The sequence below is a fragment of the Haliotis cracherodii genome, unplaced genomic scaffold, assembly GCF_022045235.1.
Source record: "Haliotis cracherodii isolate W230 unplaced genomic scaffold, xgHalCrac1.p SCAF_3, whole genome shotgun sequence".
Taxonomy (NCBI): Eukaryota; Metazoa; Mollusca; class Gastropoda; order Lepetellida; family Haliotidae; genus Haliotis; species Haliotis cracherodii.
In genome coordinates this window covers 32026602-32048069 of record NW_027266286.1, presented here as the reverse complement: position 1 = coordinate 32048069, position 21468 = coordinate 32026602, and the positions used below count along the sequence as shown (strand labels likewise).

At 41.7% G+C, this 21468-nt stretch overlaps 1 protein-coding gene across 1 annotated transcript in view; it reads right to left on the bottom strand.

Moving 5' to 3' along the window:
* Nucleotides 1-272: 272 nt before the first annotated feature.
* LOC139474279 (ras-related and estrogen-regulated growth inhibitor-like) overlaps nucleotides 273-21468 on the bottom strand; it is a 74149-nt gene continuing 52953 nt past the window's right edge. The window contains exons 2-4 of the mRNA XM_071257225.1: nucleotides 18786-18842; nucleotides 9888-10000; nucleotides 273-1566 (exon numbers count right to left, since the gene is read on the bottom strand). Coding sequence (XP_071113326.1) covers nucleotides 1120-1566; nucleotides 9888-10000; nucleotides 18786-18842 — 617 coding nt within the window. The 3' untranslated portion in view covers nucleotides 273-1119. The remainder of the gene's footprint in view (nucleotides 1567-9887; nucleotides 10001-18785; nucleotides 18843-21468) is intronic.

The following is a 21468-nucleotide window of genomic DNA, read 5'->3' as shown; positions in this document are numbered from 1 at the left end:
AGGTCAGAGTGAACGTACTGTGTTTGATTTGGGTATCCATATTAAGCTGTGACATTTCAGTGGGCTAGCACTAAATAAGAGGCATGAAATCAGGACTAGTACAAGCAGCCACTCACAAACACGCGTGCATGCACGTCGTTATATAAGAGCAGTAATCTTGAACGCGACGTTAAACCCAATACCCGTCGTTTCTGTTCCTGGCGTTGATGCTGCATCAAGGGACCGAAGGCGAGACATATCCAGAACATGACACGGACGCATAAATAATCTCTCGAACGTATTGGCACCTGTCCATGTACAGAAAACGATATTAAACTACTTCGCGTGTGTCCAACCAAGATATTTCTACAGGCGGGCAATACCGCCCCATGGCGAGACGAGATGCGCACCTTAGTGTCAGAGGTTCCGCCAACTTCACCCAGTTATGACGAAGCAGGATGATGAGAAGAGCGGGTTTCCAGCTGATTAATCAGTCGCTGTATGTTTTTCAGACCTACTTCAACCCATAACGTCCGGTCACAGTTTCTTTTGAAGGTCCTTGGTAGCGGTTTATTACCTAACTCTCGTCCATGAGGTATTAGTCCAAGGCCTTAACCACCGTACGTTAGTCCCACACATTCAAGGTAGGAGAATCAAGCTCATGGGCTACTTGCAGCGGCTACGTTGATACTGCAATGATAATCGGGGATAAAATATACATTCGCGAAATAAGGAAAACAAATCGACCACAGGGATTGGTAACCCCCAGATATGGGATTGCGGGATCGTTCTAAATAATACGCGTCACAGACAAATTTCCAAGCTGATACTTCAGGGTCAAGGCATCTACTGTAGCCAATGTCAGACATTGTTGTCTCTGATGAACTAATCGGTTTCCATTCAAAGAAAATAACTTGCATGCTTTTCTTTTTTGAATCAAAGCGTCCCTGTGTTAAAGTTGAGGTTCATCCACGTGTAAGACATAGTCAGTCAACGACAAAATCATAAGGCGACCTGTGTCTGAGAGCATTACGTATATGTCCGAGTGTGTCAGAACCTCCGCACCAGGTTATAATGTCATTAAATATTTGAGTAAATGGAATAAACGTGAAGGCGAAAGAAAACAATGGCCACACATCGTCACAATGTTGAGGTCCTCGATCGCCATTTCCGCTCAGCAAGGTTTCTAAGAGATTGTCTGATTTGTAACTTGGCCGCCACGGCCGGTCTCTGCATGATCCAAGTAAGTTTTTCTCGTTTCTTATGCACCGTCTTCACCTGTCGACACAGTATACTGAACACCTCATACACACTGTCACAGTCATCGCTAGCCGACACTTCACAGTGGAGGCAGTTATGTTCCTGCGCCCACCCGGTACACTCCTGGAGCGTCAGTTGACGCATGTGTATAAGGTCACACTTATTGCCAGCGATAACGATTGGCAGTCTCTCATCTTCTCTAGCCAATCGGAGACGGTCCACCAAGTCCACAACAAACTGGAAACTTTCCGGGTCCGTCACTGAGTAGACCAATAGGAAACCGTCCGCCCAGGTGATCGGATCCTCCTTAAGTCCGTTGCTGGGTGCCTGGAAGTATTAAGATAATAGTTTTAACCAAGTATAGGAACTACATTAAAGGGATCAAAGGCTCTTGGTTTCTCACTGTCCGAGCACATTGAAGTAATTCCAAACACAATTGTTGGACACAATCATCTACCTGACTTACTAGACTCTAAGCTCAGGGGAGCGGTCGGGTAGCCTAGTGGTTAAAGCGTTCACTCGTCACGCCGAAGACCCGGGTTCGATTCCCGACATGGGTACAATGTGTGAAGCCCATTTCTGGTGTCCCCCGCCGTGATATTGCTGGAATATTGCTAAAAGCGGCGTAAAACCATACTCACTCACTCACTCTATAGGCTCAGGGCACCAGATCACGGAGCGTAATCTCCTTTAAAAATATTGGAAATACAACAGTTGACTGATCGAGTTTATACTGTGTTGTGGTTTCAGTTGATATACAACAGGAAAACAACGAGAATACGCACTGGTTATCCAGCTGAACCAACACACAAAACGCGTTTGAGACAAGAAGGCGGCGCACAGACGTTGGGCAAACATATTTGGTTTCTAACAGGTAGAGAGGGTGTACGCATGTTGTGCACGTGCAGGTCATGACAATGAAATTGAATACGCTCCCGTGGAGACACGTGTCGCTCGTAAGACTATTAATAGTTCGGTGTGACAAGTCGATACTAGAATTGTTAGCCGAGACGCGCTCACATCCACCGTACTACTTGTCGCGGACCACCCCCTACCCCTTTCTTAACAGTGGTACGCGCCAGTGAGCGGACCTCATACATAGTCATACGGGGTTAATTTTCAGATCACAAATCAACTTATTCTGGCTTACTAGTAAGCTAGATGAGGACTCTGTTGTGGTTGCCGTATCCCAATTCATTCATCGTTTATTATCAGTCGTTCCATGTCACTGCATGAAACTATGGGAAGAATCTTTAGGTCTGTCTTATTAGGGATTCGAGACAAAAATATATCGTTGGGATTTTTGTAAACCACACAGTGGTCCCAATGAGAAGGTTTATTGCTCTTTATTTGTGTTTAGTCTCAAATCCTTAATTAAGGTCACTTTCGTATAGGTATACGTTTTGGGCTAAGTGATACAGGCGGAGATGTTATTATTTGTAGCCAGTCGGAGGTGTATGTACATCTCACACCGTAGACATATCTGACGAGTCGTTTCGTAGCCTTCAATAGTGGTATGTAGATGAACGAACGAGGAGCTATGACAGCGAAGCACAGAAATAGAAAAGAAATTGCAAAGGAATCATTGTAAAGGCCAATGCAGATCATAAAATGCGACAACTCAATATTGCCAACAAATGAGTAAATATATACTTGTGCTTTCAACAATTAAACTTTATCGGAGCTTGCGCTATTTCGCGGAAAGAAATAATTTCTTAAACCGACAGATGGCATGAGAGTGTATACTAAAAATGTTCCACAGTCACAGAAATAGATTTGAATAATATGATTATATGAACAATTCTTCTTAAGAACATCCTCAGTACTAGGCCATCAGCCTCGGTCCAAAGTTTTGGCCACCGGTATCAAGTTAGGGGAATAACGCTCATAGCGATTTTTGGCAAGGTATGGACCCCTAGAGCATTGCAGCGGTGGCAGCTTTTTGGTGTTATCACCATTTTTCAAAATGGCCGCCAAAATACGCGTTACCACATATAAGTGGCCATATCTAAGCTCATAGAGCAGTTAGGACGGTCATTCTGGTGTCTATGACAAGGTTTGAGGGGTCAGTCGCGGTGTTTATATGTGTATACGCTCTGTATTTTGACCATTTACTGACCAGCCGTCCTTTGTGTGGTGTTTAGGTTGAGATCTTCCTTACAGGTAAGTAATATATCTTATATGCATTGATATTATGAATTTGTACATATTTGTGTAATCAGTTATTGGTATATCATCACACTATCTATTTTATTTATTTGAGAATGAGTGAGTGAATGCATATTTACTTACCATGTCTGTGTATAGTTACCTATGTTGTTTGCGCGTAATATGAAGCGATCGCATATATGTATTTAAGGGGATTACATGTAACATGTTTGCTACACGATACAGTTTTCCTTGAGTATGTGTGTACATGTATTTAGAGGCAGTCACCACAGTCGTTATACTGTAAGATCAGTAGTTGGTGCACCCCGTTCCAATCCGTGTGTTTGTTTGTTTGTTGTTTAACGCTGCACTCAACAATATTCCAGATATATGACGAGGGTCGCTAACTAATCAAGTCTGGGCCTGACAATCCAGTGATTGCCACCATGAGCATCGATCTACGCATTTGGGATACGATGACATGGAATCAACCAAGTCAGCGAGCCTGACCACCCGATTCCTTTAGTCGCCTCTTACGACAAGCATTGTCGCCTGTTACGGCAAGCATGGGTTGCTGAAAAAAAACTATTTTTTACCCCGGAACTTAACTGTTCCGGAACTGTGTGTCATCTCCAAAGTATGATTGTATATTTGTATATGAATGCAATTATGTATATCATAGCATTATGCAGATATACTGATGCACACATACAGTGTCAGAATACAGCTGCATGAATTCTGACAAGAATACCAGAGGGAGAGCACATGACTCCCATGCTGACTTAACTACGCTGGATGCCATTCAACCAAAGGGTGCGACTAAACTACTCACCCTGGTTTACAATGCAATGCATGGTTTGGCTCCTGCATAGTTACAGGAACCCATGCTGCCCTACAAGTCAGCACGTTCTCTGCGATCAAAGGATCAACATGTGCAGGCGGTGCCACAAGAAATCCGAGAAACAGAACATTTGACACTCAAAACCTGTGCTTTGAAGAGAACCTTTAACTGGATCAATCATGGAATAAGTGCATTAGAGCAGTGCTGCTTTGTAACTATGATGTCGTCCGTGTGATGCTGTAAATGAGTACACGGATGACTGGATGTGATATGTCCGTACATATCTAAGAACGTGCATATTTATCATGAAGTATATGTTTGTTCGGACTTGGGTCGCACACTCCTCACCACCTGCGCCCTGTGTCTGTTCTGAACACTTCCCTGGTTACAGGAGTACATTTACTTCAAGTACAAGATTCCGTTCCACAAAGCTATCGTAGAGCTACGATTATCGTAACGGTAAGACTTCCGTCCGTATCTCCCACTCAAAGAAATATAATGGAAAGACAATATGTAAATATAATTAACTTTTGGATAGGGGATAGAGGATTCGGACGGCAGTCTTTCCATCGTAACTCTCTTACTTTCACTGTCGTCGCGCTAGGATCGCTTTGTTGAACTGTGCCTTGGACGCCAAAATGGCCTTGACGATAAACCTGACGGTAGTGTTTCGAAGTTCTCAATGAACGTGTGGCAATTGGCTGTCAGCATTTTAAGATTTGTTAACTAGGTGCTGAAGTAAATTCATATATTGCTCTATAATATTGTTGACAGTCACAGTCAGAGTACACAGGCTTTCAGGGGGCAAATCTAGGTTTGTCAGCACCATACCCGTGCTTGTGGTAAATGTCTGAGATCTGCATCACTGCCCTGACGCGTTAAACCTAACTCACTCACTCACTCGTGCGCATGTCCTCGTTTTCTTCACAAGGAAAGGCCATAACGAGGAAAGTCCATCACGGTCCTGCAAAAATGTGTGCAAAAACATGAATTCAAGGATAAAAAAATGCCTAAAGGATCAGAATCAATGGTTCTGTTTTATTCGTGCCAGAGTATCCCCAAGTGTTTCTCAAGGAATGTGTCATTTCAAGGATTCCTGACAAACATGTGAATGTCAAAATGTGTCGTTGATAGGCTTATGAACAACATTTTCCTTGTCATGTGACTGACCTCTCGTCCAATGGAAAATCCGTATATCGTGTAGACTTTACAACCTATTTGCACGTGTTGGAAGGTTGAAGCAATGTCCATTAATATCGTTTGCTTGCATCTCGATTCAGACAATCGATGAATTTCTTGCGACACCACCCATGATACCATTATGAGGTTACACATAAACTGCCTCAACCTATAAATTAGCCAACACCACAAAACTGAAGTGTTTTTAGTTGCAGAACTTCATTTGTCCAGCATATGCCTATTCGCCAAGAGCACGTTTTTATGTCAGAAATTCCGTGGATCTCGTGCTAACGATTCGCGACTGTACAGCACTCGCCATTTATCAATTTGACGGATAAAACTAGCGAGATGTGTTGCAATTGCTGAAAGCTTTCTACCACCCGTTGAAGCAAACGATTACTGGCTCGCTCCCGCCCTCCATTTGAAACGAGTGAGTGAGTTGGGTTTAACGCAGCTTTAAACAGTATTCCAGTTATATCACGGCGTGTCAGCTTAATGTCGGAGGAACGCCCGAAGTGATGCAGGTCTCAGACGTTTACCACTTAGGTGAAACCCACGAGCACGGGTATGGTGCTGACAAACCTAGAAACATAATCGGGGCAAACCGGGATTCGAACCCACAATCATAGGTTTCTGGCGACCCGTGCAAGCTGCTCCAGCCCCTTTGTCCATTATGTGCTAGGCCTTTGTCCATCATGGTCTAGGCCTTTGTCTATCATGTGCTAGGCCTTTGTCCATCATGTGCTAGGCCTTTGTCTATCATGTGCTAGACCTTTGTGCATCATGTGCTAGGCCTTTGTCCAACATACTGATTGGCAGAAGAAAGAAACATCTCCCTTTTCAACTTATTTTAGAAATACGTATGTGCTTTTTCATGTCTGCATGCTGAAGTCCACAACTTGCAGGTATAGGGAAGTCTTAGTTCGGATGTTTCGAGAAGTGTTTAAAGTTAACATTTCCAGTGGATGAAGAGGACCATCTGGTCGCGGTGACAGGACCATCTGGAATGTCAAGATAACCGCCTGTTTCCGTAACGTCATTGATTATAGGACGTGCTAGTTGAACATGTATTAGCTATGTAAGAAACTACTTCAGGATTATCCGATGTGCTGTACCATCGATAATTTCCAAACTAATGTTTTCATTTTCGTCTACTAATCTCTGTTTCATGGGGGAAGATCTAGCCCAACAGTGCATACTTATATGGCGTGGTGTTCAGTCTACGTTAAACTTAGCCCTCAGTTAAATGTCACTTGGAGTAATATCAACGTGTTCCAACTGCTCATCTGATTGTGCTAGATAACGAGACGGTCGCATAAACGTGCATTTGGAGACATGATTATATGTTTTCATGCGATGTACGGCCTTGGTCGTCGACTCCCCCGACACTCGGTAATAAAGTATGAACGTAGACTACTGTGGAGAACCACGTAATGTAGGACTGTCATAAGGACTGGCAGAAGTCAAGGTCAGTGACCTTCATCTTAGAACAGGAGGCGCATCTTCTCCGCACATTTATCCTCGCAACACAGAGGAAGAGCCAGATAAAATCTACTTTCGTGAAGAATTAGATCACAGGAGCCATATTCCTTCACAAGCACTAATTGAGTGTCGACTCACATACCGATTATTCCCTTCAGCTGGGTTGCTGGGCCGGGGCCGGTAGGCTAGCATGGTGCAGTACAACGTCACGAGCCGCCAGTGCTGTGCCGTATCTAGGCGGCACGACACCGCATCAACAATATCAAACACACTTAAACGATTCAATTATGATCCCGTGCTTGAGATCCGTGATAACGTGGTTGTGTGGATCTCAGGCTTAAGAGCCCCTTAGCAGAAGAAGCTCGGGTGACATGACATTGATTGGTGCAGGCTTGCTCTGACAGAAACATCCTGAAGGTGATGAACGACTTGTTTTATTTGTCAAATTGTCAATAGAGAATTGCCTGGTGTCAATGTACTCGCTGTTTCGCTCGCTTTTGTAATAGTGAACATGATGAGCATGCTCATGTCACGCTCCTTTTATAGGGACCACGCTCTTGTTATAGAGGCCACGCTCTTGTTATAGAGGCCACGCTCTTGTTATAGAGGCAAAGCTCTTGTTATAGAGGCCACGCTCTTGTTATAGAGGCAACGCTCTTGTTGTGGAGGTCACGCTCTTGTTGTGGAGGCCACGCTCTTGCAATAAATAAACAGTCAGTGAATACTCTTTTATTCGTGGACAGGGAGTTGGTGAGGTGGACTCGTTCTTGTAACAGTGGACTCTTTGTACTGGTTAATACTCTCATAACTGTTTGCATGTTTGACCATTTGAATGTGATCACATTGTCTGTCAACGGCCACAAATTTGCTGTCGTGCTTTCGAAAGAAAATAAAAGTTAACGAATGAATATACCCCTTTAATGTTCTCGCTCCCCCTGCACTCCCCCCCCCCCCCCCCCCCCCCCCCGTGACATCGCCTCCCAAAGCTGAGATCCACTTAATAATGATGTTAACATAAACTATTGTATGCACAGAAAAGGAACAAGCTCCAACAATGTGCCAGTACAAACAGGGGATCCGACACATGCACAGGAAGGAAGCAGGGGTTCAACCATGTCAGTAGGGTCGGCAACATGCAACGTTATCTGATGAAGATGTTACAGGAGACGTAAGTGATGCGTCATGTTGTGTACGGCTTGCAATGCCGTGACCAGGTCGGCAGTCTGACTCACTATGGCTCGCTGTGTGGATTACAGCCCGTTATGCTCAGGCTCACACGACGTGTATTGCAGATGGTACGACCATTTACTACAATGAAGCATTTCAAATGATACCCATTTCAGTCAACCTGTACACTTAGTAAGAATAGCCTGTACTAATAAAGGAGACATATAGAGCCTCTGCCTGGAGAGCGGAAGGTCGGGGTTCGATCCCCGGCCGCATCACACCAAAAGACGTTAAGATATGGTACTGGTTGTTTCCCTGCCTGGCGATCGGCATTAAGGGGCTACTTGTTACCTTGACTTGCACTAGGCATAAATGGGAAAAACAAGAACTCGTCGGCTAGGAGTCAGTATACTGTGTCTGAGTGGGGTATTCATGTTAAACTGCGGCATGGTATCTCAGTGTGTTAGCACTATAAAATCGGCATTAGTCCGGACTAGTACACGCACGCACGCACGCACGCACGCACGCACGCATGTGCGCGGCCATATATGTGCAATAATCGTCAATGCGACGTTAAATCCCATTGCACCTCACCCCACCTATTCTAAAAAGAAATTACCCAAAGCTTGAATATGAACTATATGCGAGTTGATCTTCAGCGGAAACAACTAGCCTTTATAAAGTTTCCTCTTCCAACATGTGGTCAAGTTAAAGGCCACAGTGCCCAATGTGCTATATTTTCTCAGACGATGATAACGTTTCATAACAGCCGATGGCTGGCGTGTGCAAAATGCTACTGTTACCCTATCCCACTAGGAGTCAACACACGACGAAGTACCTTATCGTGGAAAAATGGACATATTTGTTGAATCATTATCCGACTTTAACATGGCTTCACTGTCCTCTGAGTCTGGTACGTGTGTCTCATGCTACGTGTCTCATGTACACGTGTTGTCAGGGTAGTCAGGGTTAGCCACTTGGTGCTGCTTCTTACGACAGCGAGTATAGGGGCTTCCGTAGCCCACAGAGATGACAAAATAACCACGTCTCGAGACGTGCATTTTATGTCTGCTCGTCTTTCCATTAGGGGAGTATTCGAGGAACGGATCACTTCAGTGAAGCCTCACACGTGTTGTGCCAACAAGAAACTCCTTAAGGTATTCTAATCAAGGAGAACGTGACAATATACTTCTTCTAACACAGCTGATGAAGACGTGGTTGCCCAGTTGAGTTCGAAACACTTCCAATGGTCCCGGATTGACCCTGACTATGATCCTGGTGTGACAGACATTGACACATAAAGCTGATCTGCCCTGACGTGCCTTATTAAAGGCGTCGTCAATCTCAACCTCCTTTACAAAGAAATAACCCCATGTCTAGTAGAGCTGGCCACCAGGGTCAGTCTTTTCTAAACAGTGTTCTAGATATCAGATGTTTCTGGAAACATTCAAGTAACAAATCAGTTGTAACCTCCAGTCAGGCGTGTGATGAGCTTCTGTTCGTTCCCACAAGAAGACGTATTGGTTGGAGGAGATTGTTTAGTTCTACGAGAGAACATGCTTGTGTTGTATAACGTTATTCATCATGCATGGCCGTTTTATTCAACATGCACCTGATCGCTGTTCAACGCGATATTGTGTTGTTCAACATTCACTCGATTGTTGTTCAACGTGACCTTGTGTTGTTCGAAGCTTACTCCGTTGTCGTTCAACCTGCACCAAAGGGTTGTCTTGTATTTGGCACCTGGGTACACATTATTTATAGCTCTCCCAATTTGTGTGTCTGTTACAGTTAATGCATGCAGTCTAGGGCAACAGTGTTAGTAACTAACCGTGTTCCGCAGGGGACGCTTATAGGAGTCAGGCCTTACGTGCCACTGCGTGTCCATGATGTTGATGGTCACGTGTTTGCCGTCCACGACACCAGCGCGAGAAAAGATTGCCTCTGAAACACAAGTAGTTGAATGAGTGAGAAACAATGGCTTGTTATATTATGAGTTAAGGCAATCTCCATAAAATCATATCTTAGAGATCGCTACCGAGGACATTCCATCACAGGTCACTTCCGTACGACCTTTCACGAACTTTGACTGACAATGAAATGCCTAACAGGAAGTTGACATTAGCCAAATAGAAAGCAACTTTCTCCAGCTTTACGGCACTAGTTTCAAAATGGCGACAAATGTTTGACAATGTTTTAGATTAAAAATCTGAAATCTGAACTAAAGACATTTCAGGAATGTCTAACAAATGGCCGAGACTGCATGGCATTGAATCAGTCGGGCAGCCCGTAACTGTCTTTCGGAGCTCCCAGTTTGCTGGATTAGAAAACATTCACTTGTGCGATCTCGTTTTGACGTCACCTGTAAATGGATATCCGCAGACCTGTACCGGTAGCGAGCACCGAGATCTGATTTTAATGAAACACCTAAAGAGGCAAAAAGAAATGAAAAAACAACTCATTTGTCACCGAGACACAAGTCAACGTTCAACACATATAGTCTGTCACTTGATGAATGTGTAGTATTAACCTCGAAATGTGTATGAGACTCTACAAGCATAAACCAAGTTGTCTGTATGAACCACTAGCTTCTAAATGCTTAACATGAAAAAACGTTTTTGAAAAACACATTCCGTGCTTAGAGCTAAATGAGTGGGTAGATAGAAGTGTGTTTATTTTAACTGCGATCTCCGAACCATTCCAACCTAAATTCACAATAGCTCTGAAGGAAAACATGAAGTTTATGATTGTCAAAATCACCAGCGGTATTGATTGTCAGTAAAACGGGTTACATTCAAAGGTACAACCTTCGAACTGAAAATACCTTTAAATGCAAAACCGGACGCGTTGCGGATACAGAAGAGTATATGAAAATACGTAAACTGTCGGGCAAAAGAAGGTTTACACTGGAAAACCGGACTTGACCAAGCAATTACAAGTCGCTGAACACTGCAAACTTAAGGTAAAATCACAACTATGATACCCGTATCAAACACATCACCACCAAATAACCATTTCTTGTTTCATTTCTAGTCACGATTGGTCAATGCTTTCTTTTGTCCGGGAGTTTATGCATGAAGTTTACAACATGGTCTAAAACGGCAGTGACTTAGTACCTTGAGCACAGAGTAATTACACACAAAAGGATTTCCCTAAAACACATGGTATCCAGACAGACAGTGCGCCACAGACGTTGACATTAATTTTGTTACAATCAGTGGTCAGGTCACATCCCACTTTAACGCACATGCTATAAACAATAACCACGTCATATGGAACTACGATGTATGTGTGACCGTTGCTTGAACCGCTGACCTTGCTCTAAACCAACGAAAAGGGCGAGCGACGAGACGTTAATAGCTTGAGGTGATGGAGGTCCCCAGTCACCCTGAAGCCCACACTACAGGCCATGATAGTCCTGCGCCATGACTGTGGAATATATATTTTTTAGGTATTTATGTTACTACAATCCTAGGCAAGTCTAGATCAAACTAGCCAAGTCTAGTATGCTTGATGCCACATGAGAATATTTGAGTACAGTTTGACACAACTACTAGTATTTATAAGATTCACGAAGAACTGAATGTGATCACGGACTTGAATAAGCAGGGTTATACAGGTCCGTGTTGTGAGCGACACAATAACATCACGTGCGCGACTCCCCTCTCGAGCATTGACTGAAGGGCAAAAGGAAGAACACAACTCAGCTGATCTTAACATATATAATGTTCAATTAATCTTTAGCGATATTATGTAGCCATTTTCAATTGAAAAGTTAGCGGTGTTATATAAAAATATGAACTGTTCTGGCATTTAATCAACACTTAAAGAATATTTCAACATGGTCTTATATTTTAAAATATAATTTGATTTAAAACTTTTAAAAATACCCCCCCACACACAATTAGCACAATACACAACTGCCGATGGGTATCTTCGAATCTTATCTTTGAAATTTATATTCCCTTTTTCAGCACAATTGAAAAACAATTATGGAAGGCGTCATGTAACTTTAAATTCATCTCTTAGCCCATTTCTTCATTAAACCATTTTTTTACACAAAATTACTCAGCCACCGATTACTTTTTACAAACTGTTGCAGGGATGAGTGATACTTAAATAGACATAATCAATTTTCAATTACATAAAAAAAATCGTGTACTTTCTTTTGCTCCCAAGTTTAAATGGCATATCCATACTGTGGACAACGGTGGCCAGTTATCAGTGAGACGGTATATGTTGTAAGTGAGCGGGGTACGGTGCATTCAGTAGTATTCACGGGGCCTCACACACTGCACCCTATGTGGGCAAACCGAACAAGAGAACGCTCTAACCACTACTCTAGCGCCCCGAAACGATACGTGGATTCATCAAGCTTTATTAGATGGATAAAATCACCACCTGCTAAGCTAACCTTCGACCATATCCGACAAACTAATGATTGCAGCCACGTGATGAACTGGAAGACGTCTCTGCCTGGTCGTTGGATCAGCGGAACTGTTGCCTTGTTATTACCCGAAATTGTGAGATCTTGTTCTTGATATACGACCGTTGCCAAATGGTCCTGTTATTGACAAAGCATCCATGAGATGACGACAACTCGACAACCTACACACTCTCTGTCACTCTCCCAGCATTGCTGTGATATAAGGTACAAATATCACCAACAAGGTGTGCTGTCGCATGTCTTTTGTGTTGGGGTAAGGGTAGGGGTAAGGGTGAGGGTAAGGGTAAGGGTGAGGGTGAGGGTGAGGGTAAGGGTAGGGGTAAGGGTAAGGGTGAGGGTGAGAGGTTCAGAGGTGAAGGCTGACACACGGGATGCTGAGAGGGAACGTCATCATCAAGAGAGAGTTGTGAGATGACTGAGCTAGTATTGCATTGTACCTCGAGATGGTTGAATAGTGTCGACTACATCGGTTACTCCCTCGAGGCTATACTTGACAGTCCTCGCTAGCTGATGGTTTAAAATTCCCTTCCTGGCGTCGTTTTCAATATCTGTTCAATTTTCTCATCCTATAATTGTAATCGTGATTTTGTGTGAATTGGATAACATGCCCCGTCTACAACAGCTGGATAATACTTTGTGTGGTCAAATTGACGACACAACAGAAGAAATGAATCATAAAATAGGAATATGTTATGGTAATGTTCAGTCCGGTGATACGATGATGACATCTGCTATCTTAAAGTATCGATATCTTTCGAAAACAAAAACTGTGCTGATCACCACCCCAATTAGGATGTCTTTCCTTCATTAAACAGAAATGTAACCTCCTCATATGACTGAATTACTGCTCAGCCATATATCATTTCGACGAGTAAGGGCGTCAGCCATTATTACTGACTGACATCAGATAGCATGAGAAGCACACCTCATGTGTGCGACCCGGAGGTGGCAGACGTTATTTGCCCATGAAGTAACGCACCAGGTTCGACCAATGGTTCGAACAACATCTTTTCTATGACAAATCAGGAATTGACAGTGACCATGTAGTTATATTCCAGGGTTTATCAATACCCATGTAGTGATATACCAGGTTTTAACAATACCCATGTAGTCATATACCAGGTTCTAACAATACCATGTAGTCATATACCAAGTTCTTACAATACCATGTAGTCATATACCAGGTTTTAACAATACCCATGTAGTCATATACCAGGTTCTAACAACGCCAATGTAGTGATAAACCAGGTTCTCACAATACTCATGTAGTCATATACCAGGTTCTATCAATACCCATGTAGTGATATGCCAGGTTCTAACAATAATCATGTAGTCATATACCAGGTTCTAACAATACCCATGTAGTCATATACCAGGTTCTTACAATACCATGTAGTCATATACCAGGTTCTAACAATACCAATCTAGTCATATACCAGGTTCTAACAATACCATGTAGTCATATACCAGGTTCTAACAATACCAATGTAGTCATATACCAGGTTCTTACAATACCATGTAGTCATATAACAGGTTCTTACAATACCATGTAGTCATATACCAGGTTCTAACAATACCCATGTAGTCATATACCAGGTTCTAACAATACCAATCTAGTCATATACCAGGTTCTAACAATACAAATGTAGTCATATACCAGGTTCTAACAATACCCATGTAGTCATATACCAGGTTCTAACAATACTAATGCAGTCATAAACCAGGTTCTAACAATACCCATGTAGTCATATACCAGGTTCTAACAATACCCATGTAGTCATATACCAGGTTCTAATAATACCATGTAGTCATATACCAGGTTCTAACAATACCCATGTAGTTATATACCAGGTTCTAGCAATACCAATGTAGTCATATACCAGGTTCTAACAACCGCCATGTAGTAATGTACCAGGTTCTAACAATATCCATGTAGTAATGTACCAGGTTCTAACAATACCCATGTAGTGAGACACCAGGTTCTAACAATACCCATGTAGTGAGACACCAGGTTCTAACAATACCCATGTAGTGAGACACCAGGTTCTAACAATATCCATGTAGTGAGATACCAGGTTCTAACAATACCCATGTAGTGAGACACCAGGTTCTAACAATACCCATGTAGTGAGACACCAGCTTCTAACAATACCCATGTAGTGAGACACTCGCCATTCAGTAGTACACAAGGTTCTGCTAGTTTATTTTAGTCATATTCTTTGTATCAAAGCGTTGTATTGCGTTTGTTCCATTTGTGTAATCAGTTTTTAGCCGGTGTAAAAACACAAACATGAATTTACCTCAAGAATAATAAAAACTTAAATGTATTCAGATTTCAACACGTGCCGGAAGCCACGCTAAAGAACATGGCAAGCTAGTCGACAGTCTCTTCCGTCGACACATGAAACTATCTGTTTTGCCCCGAGTCTAACCGACTGAAAGAATAGGCACATATTCGTCTGAACAAACAGTGATAACTGACTGCTGTCTGAACGCCGGTTTTAATAAAAGCAACATTTGATCAAAGTAAATTTTATGGCTCCCGATGCTGTGAGCCGAGACCTGTTTATAGTTGAATCTGTTGTGCGTTAACTGGTGTTTAATTGTAGACGGAGCTAACATGTGCTCTTCCTCTAGGTAGTTCTCATGTTGATCTAAGGCACGTGGTCTACAGTAAACATGTCATATTGTGTTTATTCAGCTCTAACTCCGGGGCTAAGATGAATGATAGGCGGAGGTGCAATGTTTATTACCATGTCGTGGTATTTTGCAGACAACAACATAAAATCATATAAGGTATATTTCAGACAGCTACCATTTAACCACACTGATTGTTCCAAGCAGAAAATATCAGCTTCCGATAGTATGAACCGTGGTTTGAAAGTAAAGAAAGTCCTTAGAAAAACAAAGCATTCAGGGAGTGTTGGGCTGTGTAAAGCTTGCCGTCATATTTAAATCATATCTTTACATTACACATTTTATTGATTATCGATAGCAAAACACTACTGCACAAAGTGCAAGTTAAAATGGTATTGTTTACGTTGCCACCATTTTGTTTGGCACAAGCAGTGCCGTTTCTTCATGATTACGAAACCGAAAACACTGGAGCTTTCCAGCAATGATAGGTTGTGTGTCATTGTGTTTTATGTACATCGCCGAGATTTTTATTTGAGGAGCAATTTCATGCCGTGCAATCAATAATGTTTCAAAGCCTTGATATGTGAGGGTATAAAACAGAACAGTTAAAGAAATGTTGCTTCAAATCACCTGGCTTAGTTATTGCCAGTTCCTGGATATATCAGCAAAACAGATTACCGTATGACCTGATGTTAGCTCTATGTACTTTATATCAGAGACATTCTGCTGAGGCAAAAACTATTCAACAGTGCATTCCGGCCAATTTAAATAACTAGTAATGGATTTCTGATATGTCATTTCCACGACACACAGTCGCGAGTTTGATTGCAAGGAAAAGATTATTAAGGTTCAGGGATAGCTATTGACAATTTAGACGCAAAGTGTTTCAAATTGGATTCAGTTAATACGTAATATGGCAAACGGCAGGATACCCCTCCTCATGCTAAAAAGCATGTTTAACGGAAATTGTCGTGAGAACGTTTCCTTTGGCGAAGATGATTAAGCCGTTGCGATGAGGTGGTGGATGGGATTAAGGATCCATAGCTATCTATACATATCTATTTCCAACACATATACGGCGTCATGTCATTATTTCCATCACATGTAAGACGTGATGTCATTATTTCCCACACATATTAGACGTGATGTCAGTATTTCCCACACATAAAAGACGTGATTTCCAGCATATATACAGTGTCATTTCATGATTTTCAGCATATATGCAGCGTGATGTGATGATTTCCAGCATATATACATCGTCATTTCATGATTTTCAGCATATATACAGTGTCATTTCATGAGTTTTAGCATATATACAGCGTGATGTGATGATTTTCAGCATATAAAAAGTGTCATTTCATGATTTCCAGCATATATACAGTGTCATTTCATGATTTTCAGCATATATACAGCGTGATGTGATGATTTCCAGCATATATACAGCGAGATGTCATGATTTCCAGCATATATACATCGTCATGTCATGATTTTAAGCATATATACAGTGTCATTTCATGATTTTCAGCATATATACAGCGTGATGTGATGATTTCAGCATATATACATCTTCATATCATGATTTCCTCCACGCGTTGCAGCGACCGAGAGTTACGCGACGAGAGGTACTATGACTATTTCCCTCGCATGCACTGCGTCGTGTCATGGTTTCACTAAAATGCATTCTGTCGTGTCATACTGTGTCATGGTTTCACTAACATGCATTCTGCCATGTCATACTGTGTCATGGTTTCACTAACATTCATTCTGTCGTGTCATACTGTGTCATGGTTTCACTAACATGCATTCTGCCATGTCATACTGTGTCATGGTTTCACTAACATGCATTCTGCCATGTCATACTCAGTCATGGTTTCACTAACATGCATTCTGCCATGTCATACTGTGTAATGATTCACTAACATTCATTCTGTCGTGTCATACTGTGTCATGGTTTCACTAACATGCATTCTGCCATGTCATACTGTGTCATGGTTTCACTAACATGCATTCTGTCGTGTCATACTGTGTCATGGTTTCACTAACATGCATTCTGCCATGTCATACTCTGTCATGGTTTCACTAACATGCATTCTGCCATGTCATACTGTGTAATGATTCACTAACATGCATTTTGTCGTGTCATACTGTGTCATGATTTCGCTAACATGCATTCTGTCTTGTCATACAGTGTAATGATTTCACTAACATGCATTCTGCCATGTGATACTGTGTAATGATTTCACTAGCATTCATTCTGTCTTGTCATACTGTGTAATGATTTCACCAACATGCATTCTGTCTTGTCATACTGTCTAATGATTTAACTAACATTCATTCTGTCTTGTCATACTGTGTAATGATTTCACTAAAATGCATTCTGCCATATGATACTGTGTAATGATTTCACTAACATTCATTCTGTCTTGTCATACTGTGTAATGATTTCACCAACATGCATTCTGTCTTGTCATACTGTCTAATGATTTAACTAACATTCATTCTGTCTTGTCATACTGTGTAATGATTTCACTAACATGCATTCTGTCTTGTCATACTGTGTAATGATTTCACTAACATGCATTCTGTCTTGTCATACTGTGTAATGATTTCACTAACATGCATTCTGCCATGTGATACTGTGTAATGATTTCACTAACATGCATTCTGCCATGTCATACTGTGTAATGATTTCACTAACATGCATTCTGTTTTGTCATACTGTGTAATGATTTCACCAACATGCATTCTGTCTTGTCATACTGTCTAATGATTTAACTAACATTCATTCTGTCTTGTCATACTGTGTAATGATTTCACCAACATGCATTCTGTCGTGTCATACTGTGTAATGATTTCACTAACATGTATTCTGTCTTGTCATACTGTGTAATGATTTCACTAACATGCATTCTGCCATGTGATACTGTGTAATGATTTCACTAACATGCATTCTGCCATGTCATACCGTGTAATGATTTCTCTAACATACATTCTGTCTTGTCATACTGTGTAATGATTTCACCAACATGCATTCTGTCTTGTCATACTGTGTAATGATTTCACTAACATGCATTCTGTCTTGTCATACTGTGTAATGATTTCACTAACATGCATTCTGCCTTGTCATACTGTGTAATGATTTCACTAACATGCATTCTGTTTTGTCATACTGTGTAATGATTTCACCAACATGCATTCTGTCTTGTCATACTGTGTAATGATTTCACTAACATGCATTCTGTCTTGTCATACTGTGTAATGATTTCACTAACATACATTCTGTCTTGTCATACTGTGTAATGATTTCACCAACATGCATTCTGTCTTGTCATACTGTCATACTGCCATGTCATACTGTGTACTGATTTCACCAACATGCATTCTGTCTTGTCATACTGAGTAATGATTTCACTAACATGCATTCTGCCATGTCATACTGGGTAATGATTTAACTAAGATGCATTCTGCCATGTCATACTGAGTAATGATTTCACGAACATGCATTCTGCCATGTCATACTGTGTAATGATTTCACTAACATGCATTCTGTCGTGTCATACTGTTAATGAGTTCAATGACATAAATTGTAACGTGTTGTATTGTGTACATGATTGCATTGTGACCACACATCTTCAACAAACTCACCCATTTCCGGATCGTAATCTCCAATGAACCTCTTCGTCAGATACCGCACTATCAGAGCTGTAAGAAACACAGGAACGAGTGTTAGTTCAAGACGGACCAGAATTCAAAGTGTCTGATGATAATCAGTCTGTCATTGGATGTGTAATGAGGAGATACTACCGCGGACATAATTGTCACCAGAAACGAAACATCCACATGTATCTTTACACGGTGTGTATACGTCTTTTACCTTAACACTCAACACAAATACACACACTCTACATGTACACAGTATAGAGGGTGTAATATATGTGCGGAACAATCAAATCTGTAATTACTATTTTGGACCGAGACACGACATGGCTGCGTCAATGGAGCCGATAATCCAGTGATTGATATCATGAGCATCGATCCACGCAATTATGATACGATGACATGCATCAACCAAGTCAGCGAGCCAGCGAGTTAGATCCATCTTAAGACAAGCATAGTCAGTCTTACTACAAGCATGGGTTGCTGAGTAGTAGTAGTAGTAGTAGTAGTAGTAGTAGTAGTAGTAGTAGTAGTAGTAGTAGTAGTTGTAGTAGTAGTAGTGGTAGTAGTAGCTTGTTATGATTACTTTCTCAATATCTCGATTCCTACCCCCTCTCCCACCCACCCATGTGTATGTGACTCATGTGTTGATACACGGACATGTTTAGTCATCCCCTCGCTTTATACAGCAACATATGACAGACATGAACGTGTTGGCTATAGTAGTGGAAGATGGTTGATGCATTGACTCAAACCTCGGGATTCTACACGTCGTTCACATCAACTTTCAGCAGAGATAAAGACAACAACCACAAATACACAAATAAAAGACTTGTAATTAATATCCGGAATAATCAACATTGTAATTATTACTCTGGATCGAGACACGCCATTGATGACTCGATAACTGTTCCTGGCTTCCCGATCAGTGGAGCCGCCACCGACAGGCTGTCATGAGGATCACAGCGAGCTCTGCCAGATTCCCCCATTATTCTCCAGCGCTCCATATAGCTGTGTTTCTTTGTTTGTTGTGTAACGCCGCACTCAGCAATATTCCAGCTATATGACGGCGGTCTGTAAATAATCGAGTCTGGACCAGACAACCCAGTGATTGATATCAGGACCATTGATCCACACAAATGGGATACATGACATGCATCAACCAAGTCAGCGAGCCTGACCACCCGATCCGTTAGTCGCCTCTTACGACAAGCATTGTTGCCTTTTAAGGCGAGCATGGGTTGCTGAAACCTATTCTACCCCCATACAGCAGTGACTGCACTAGGCATCCCCATAAGTTGTAGCAAGATCATGAGGGGTACATGGGATTTCCGGCGTCCAGAGTTAGGCTTTGTACCACGAGCCGGAGCTGAGTGATATAAAACCTAACGAGGGACGCACACAACCCCAAGTAATCCGAGTGATCCTGCTACAACGAATGTATCTTACCGACATTTTAATTAAGCGCCAGGTCCTGATGGTGTCTCTGTAGTTTAAGATATGACAGTAATGTTTTAATTCCATGCCTTGTTACTCTTTTGACTCCCCTCCATGGGGTGTCCTTGATGTAAATAACTATCGGGGTATCACTCCTATGGATATTTGTGGCAAGCTTTTCACGCAGGCTCTAAATATCAGGTTGAAACAGTTTCTGGAGTTATGTGATGTCAGGCAGGTTTTCGTGGATAATATGTTTGTAATGCAATCTGTAGTTCAGATATATTTGGTTGTTTATAAATTTCCAGAACGCTCTGGTTTGACTTCACTGAAACAGACTTAATTGAGTGAGTGAGTGAAAGTGAGTATGGTTTTACGCTGCTTTGGGCAATATTTCAGCAATGTCACAGCTGGGGTCACCAGAAATGGGCTTCGCACATGGTAAGCATGCAGGGAATCGAACCCGGGTCTTCGGCGAACGCTTTAACCACTAGGCTACACCATCGCCCACGGAAATAATTGAGAAACACTTTCCATCATATAGGATATTTACTCTAAAACTTTATTTTCGGTTAAAATATCACAGAACAGTATATGGGATTAATCTAATTGTTTCAGTGGTAATAAACTAGACTGCGTTTTAAGCCCTATTTTGTTTTCACTATTTATTGATAAGTGGGAGAATGATATCCAACAGATGGGAGAGGGGAATCTCAACAGGATTTAATGGAGCTATTCCTGCTTTTGTATGCTGATGATTTGATCATTCATTTGGAGACTGCGTCATATCATGATTTCCTTACATAATACTGCCTCCAGTCATGATTTCCTAACATAATATTGCGTCAGGTCATGATTTCCTTTCATAATACTGCCTCATGTCATGATTTCCTTACATAATATTGCGTCATGTCATGATTTCCTTACATAATATTGAGCCATGTCAGGATTTCCTGAGATAATAGTGCGTCATGTTATGAATTCCTTACATAATACTTCATCATGTCTTGATTTCCTTACATAATACTGTGTCGTATCATGAATGGTTTCACCTTACACAATAGTGCATCATGTCATGATGTCTTTACATAATACTGCGTCATCTCATCATTCCGCTTACATAACGCTGCGTCGTGTCATGACCTCACTATCTCGTATTACACCTTGCCGCAAGCATTTTTTTTCTTGCCCTGATTCAATAACAATTCTGTCAGTTCATCACAAATCATGGAAG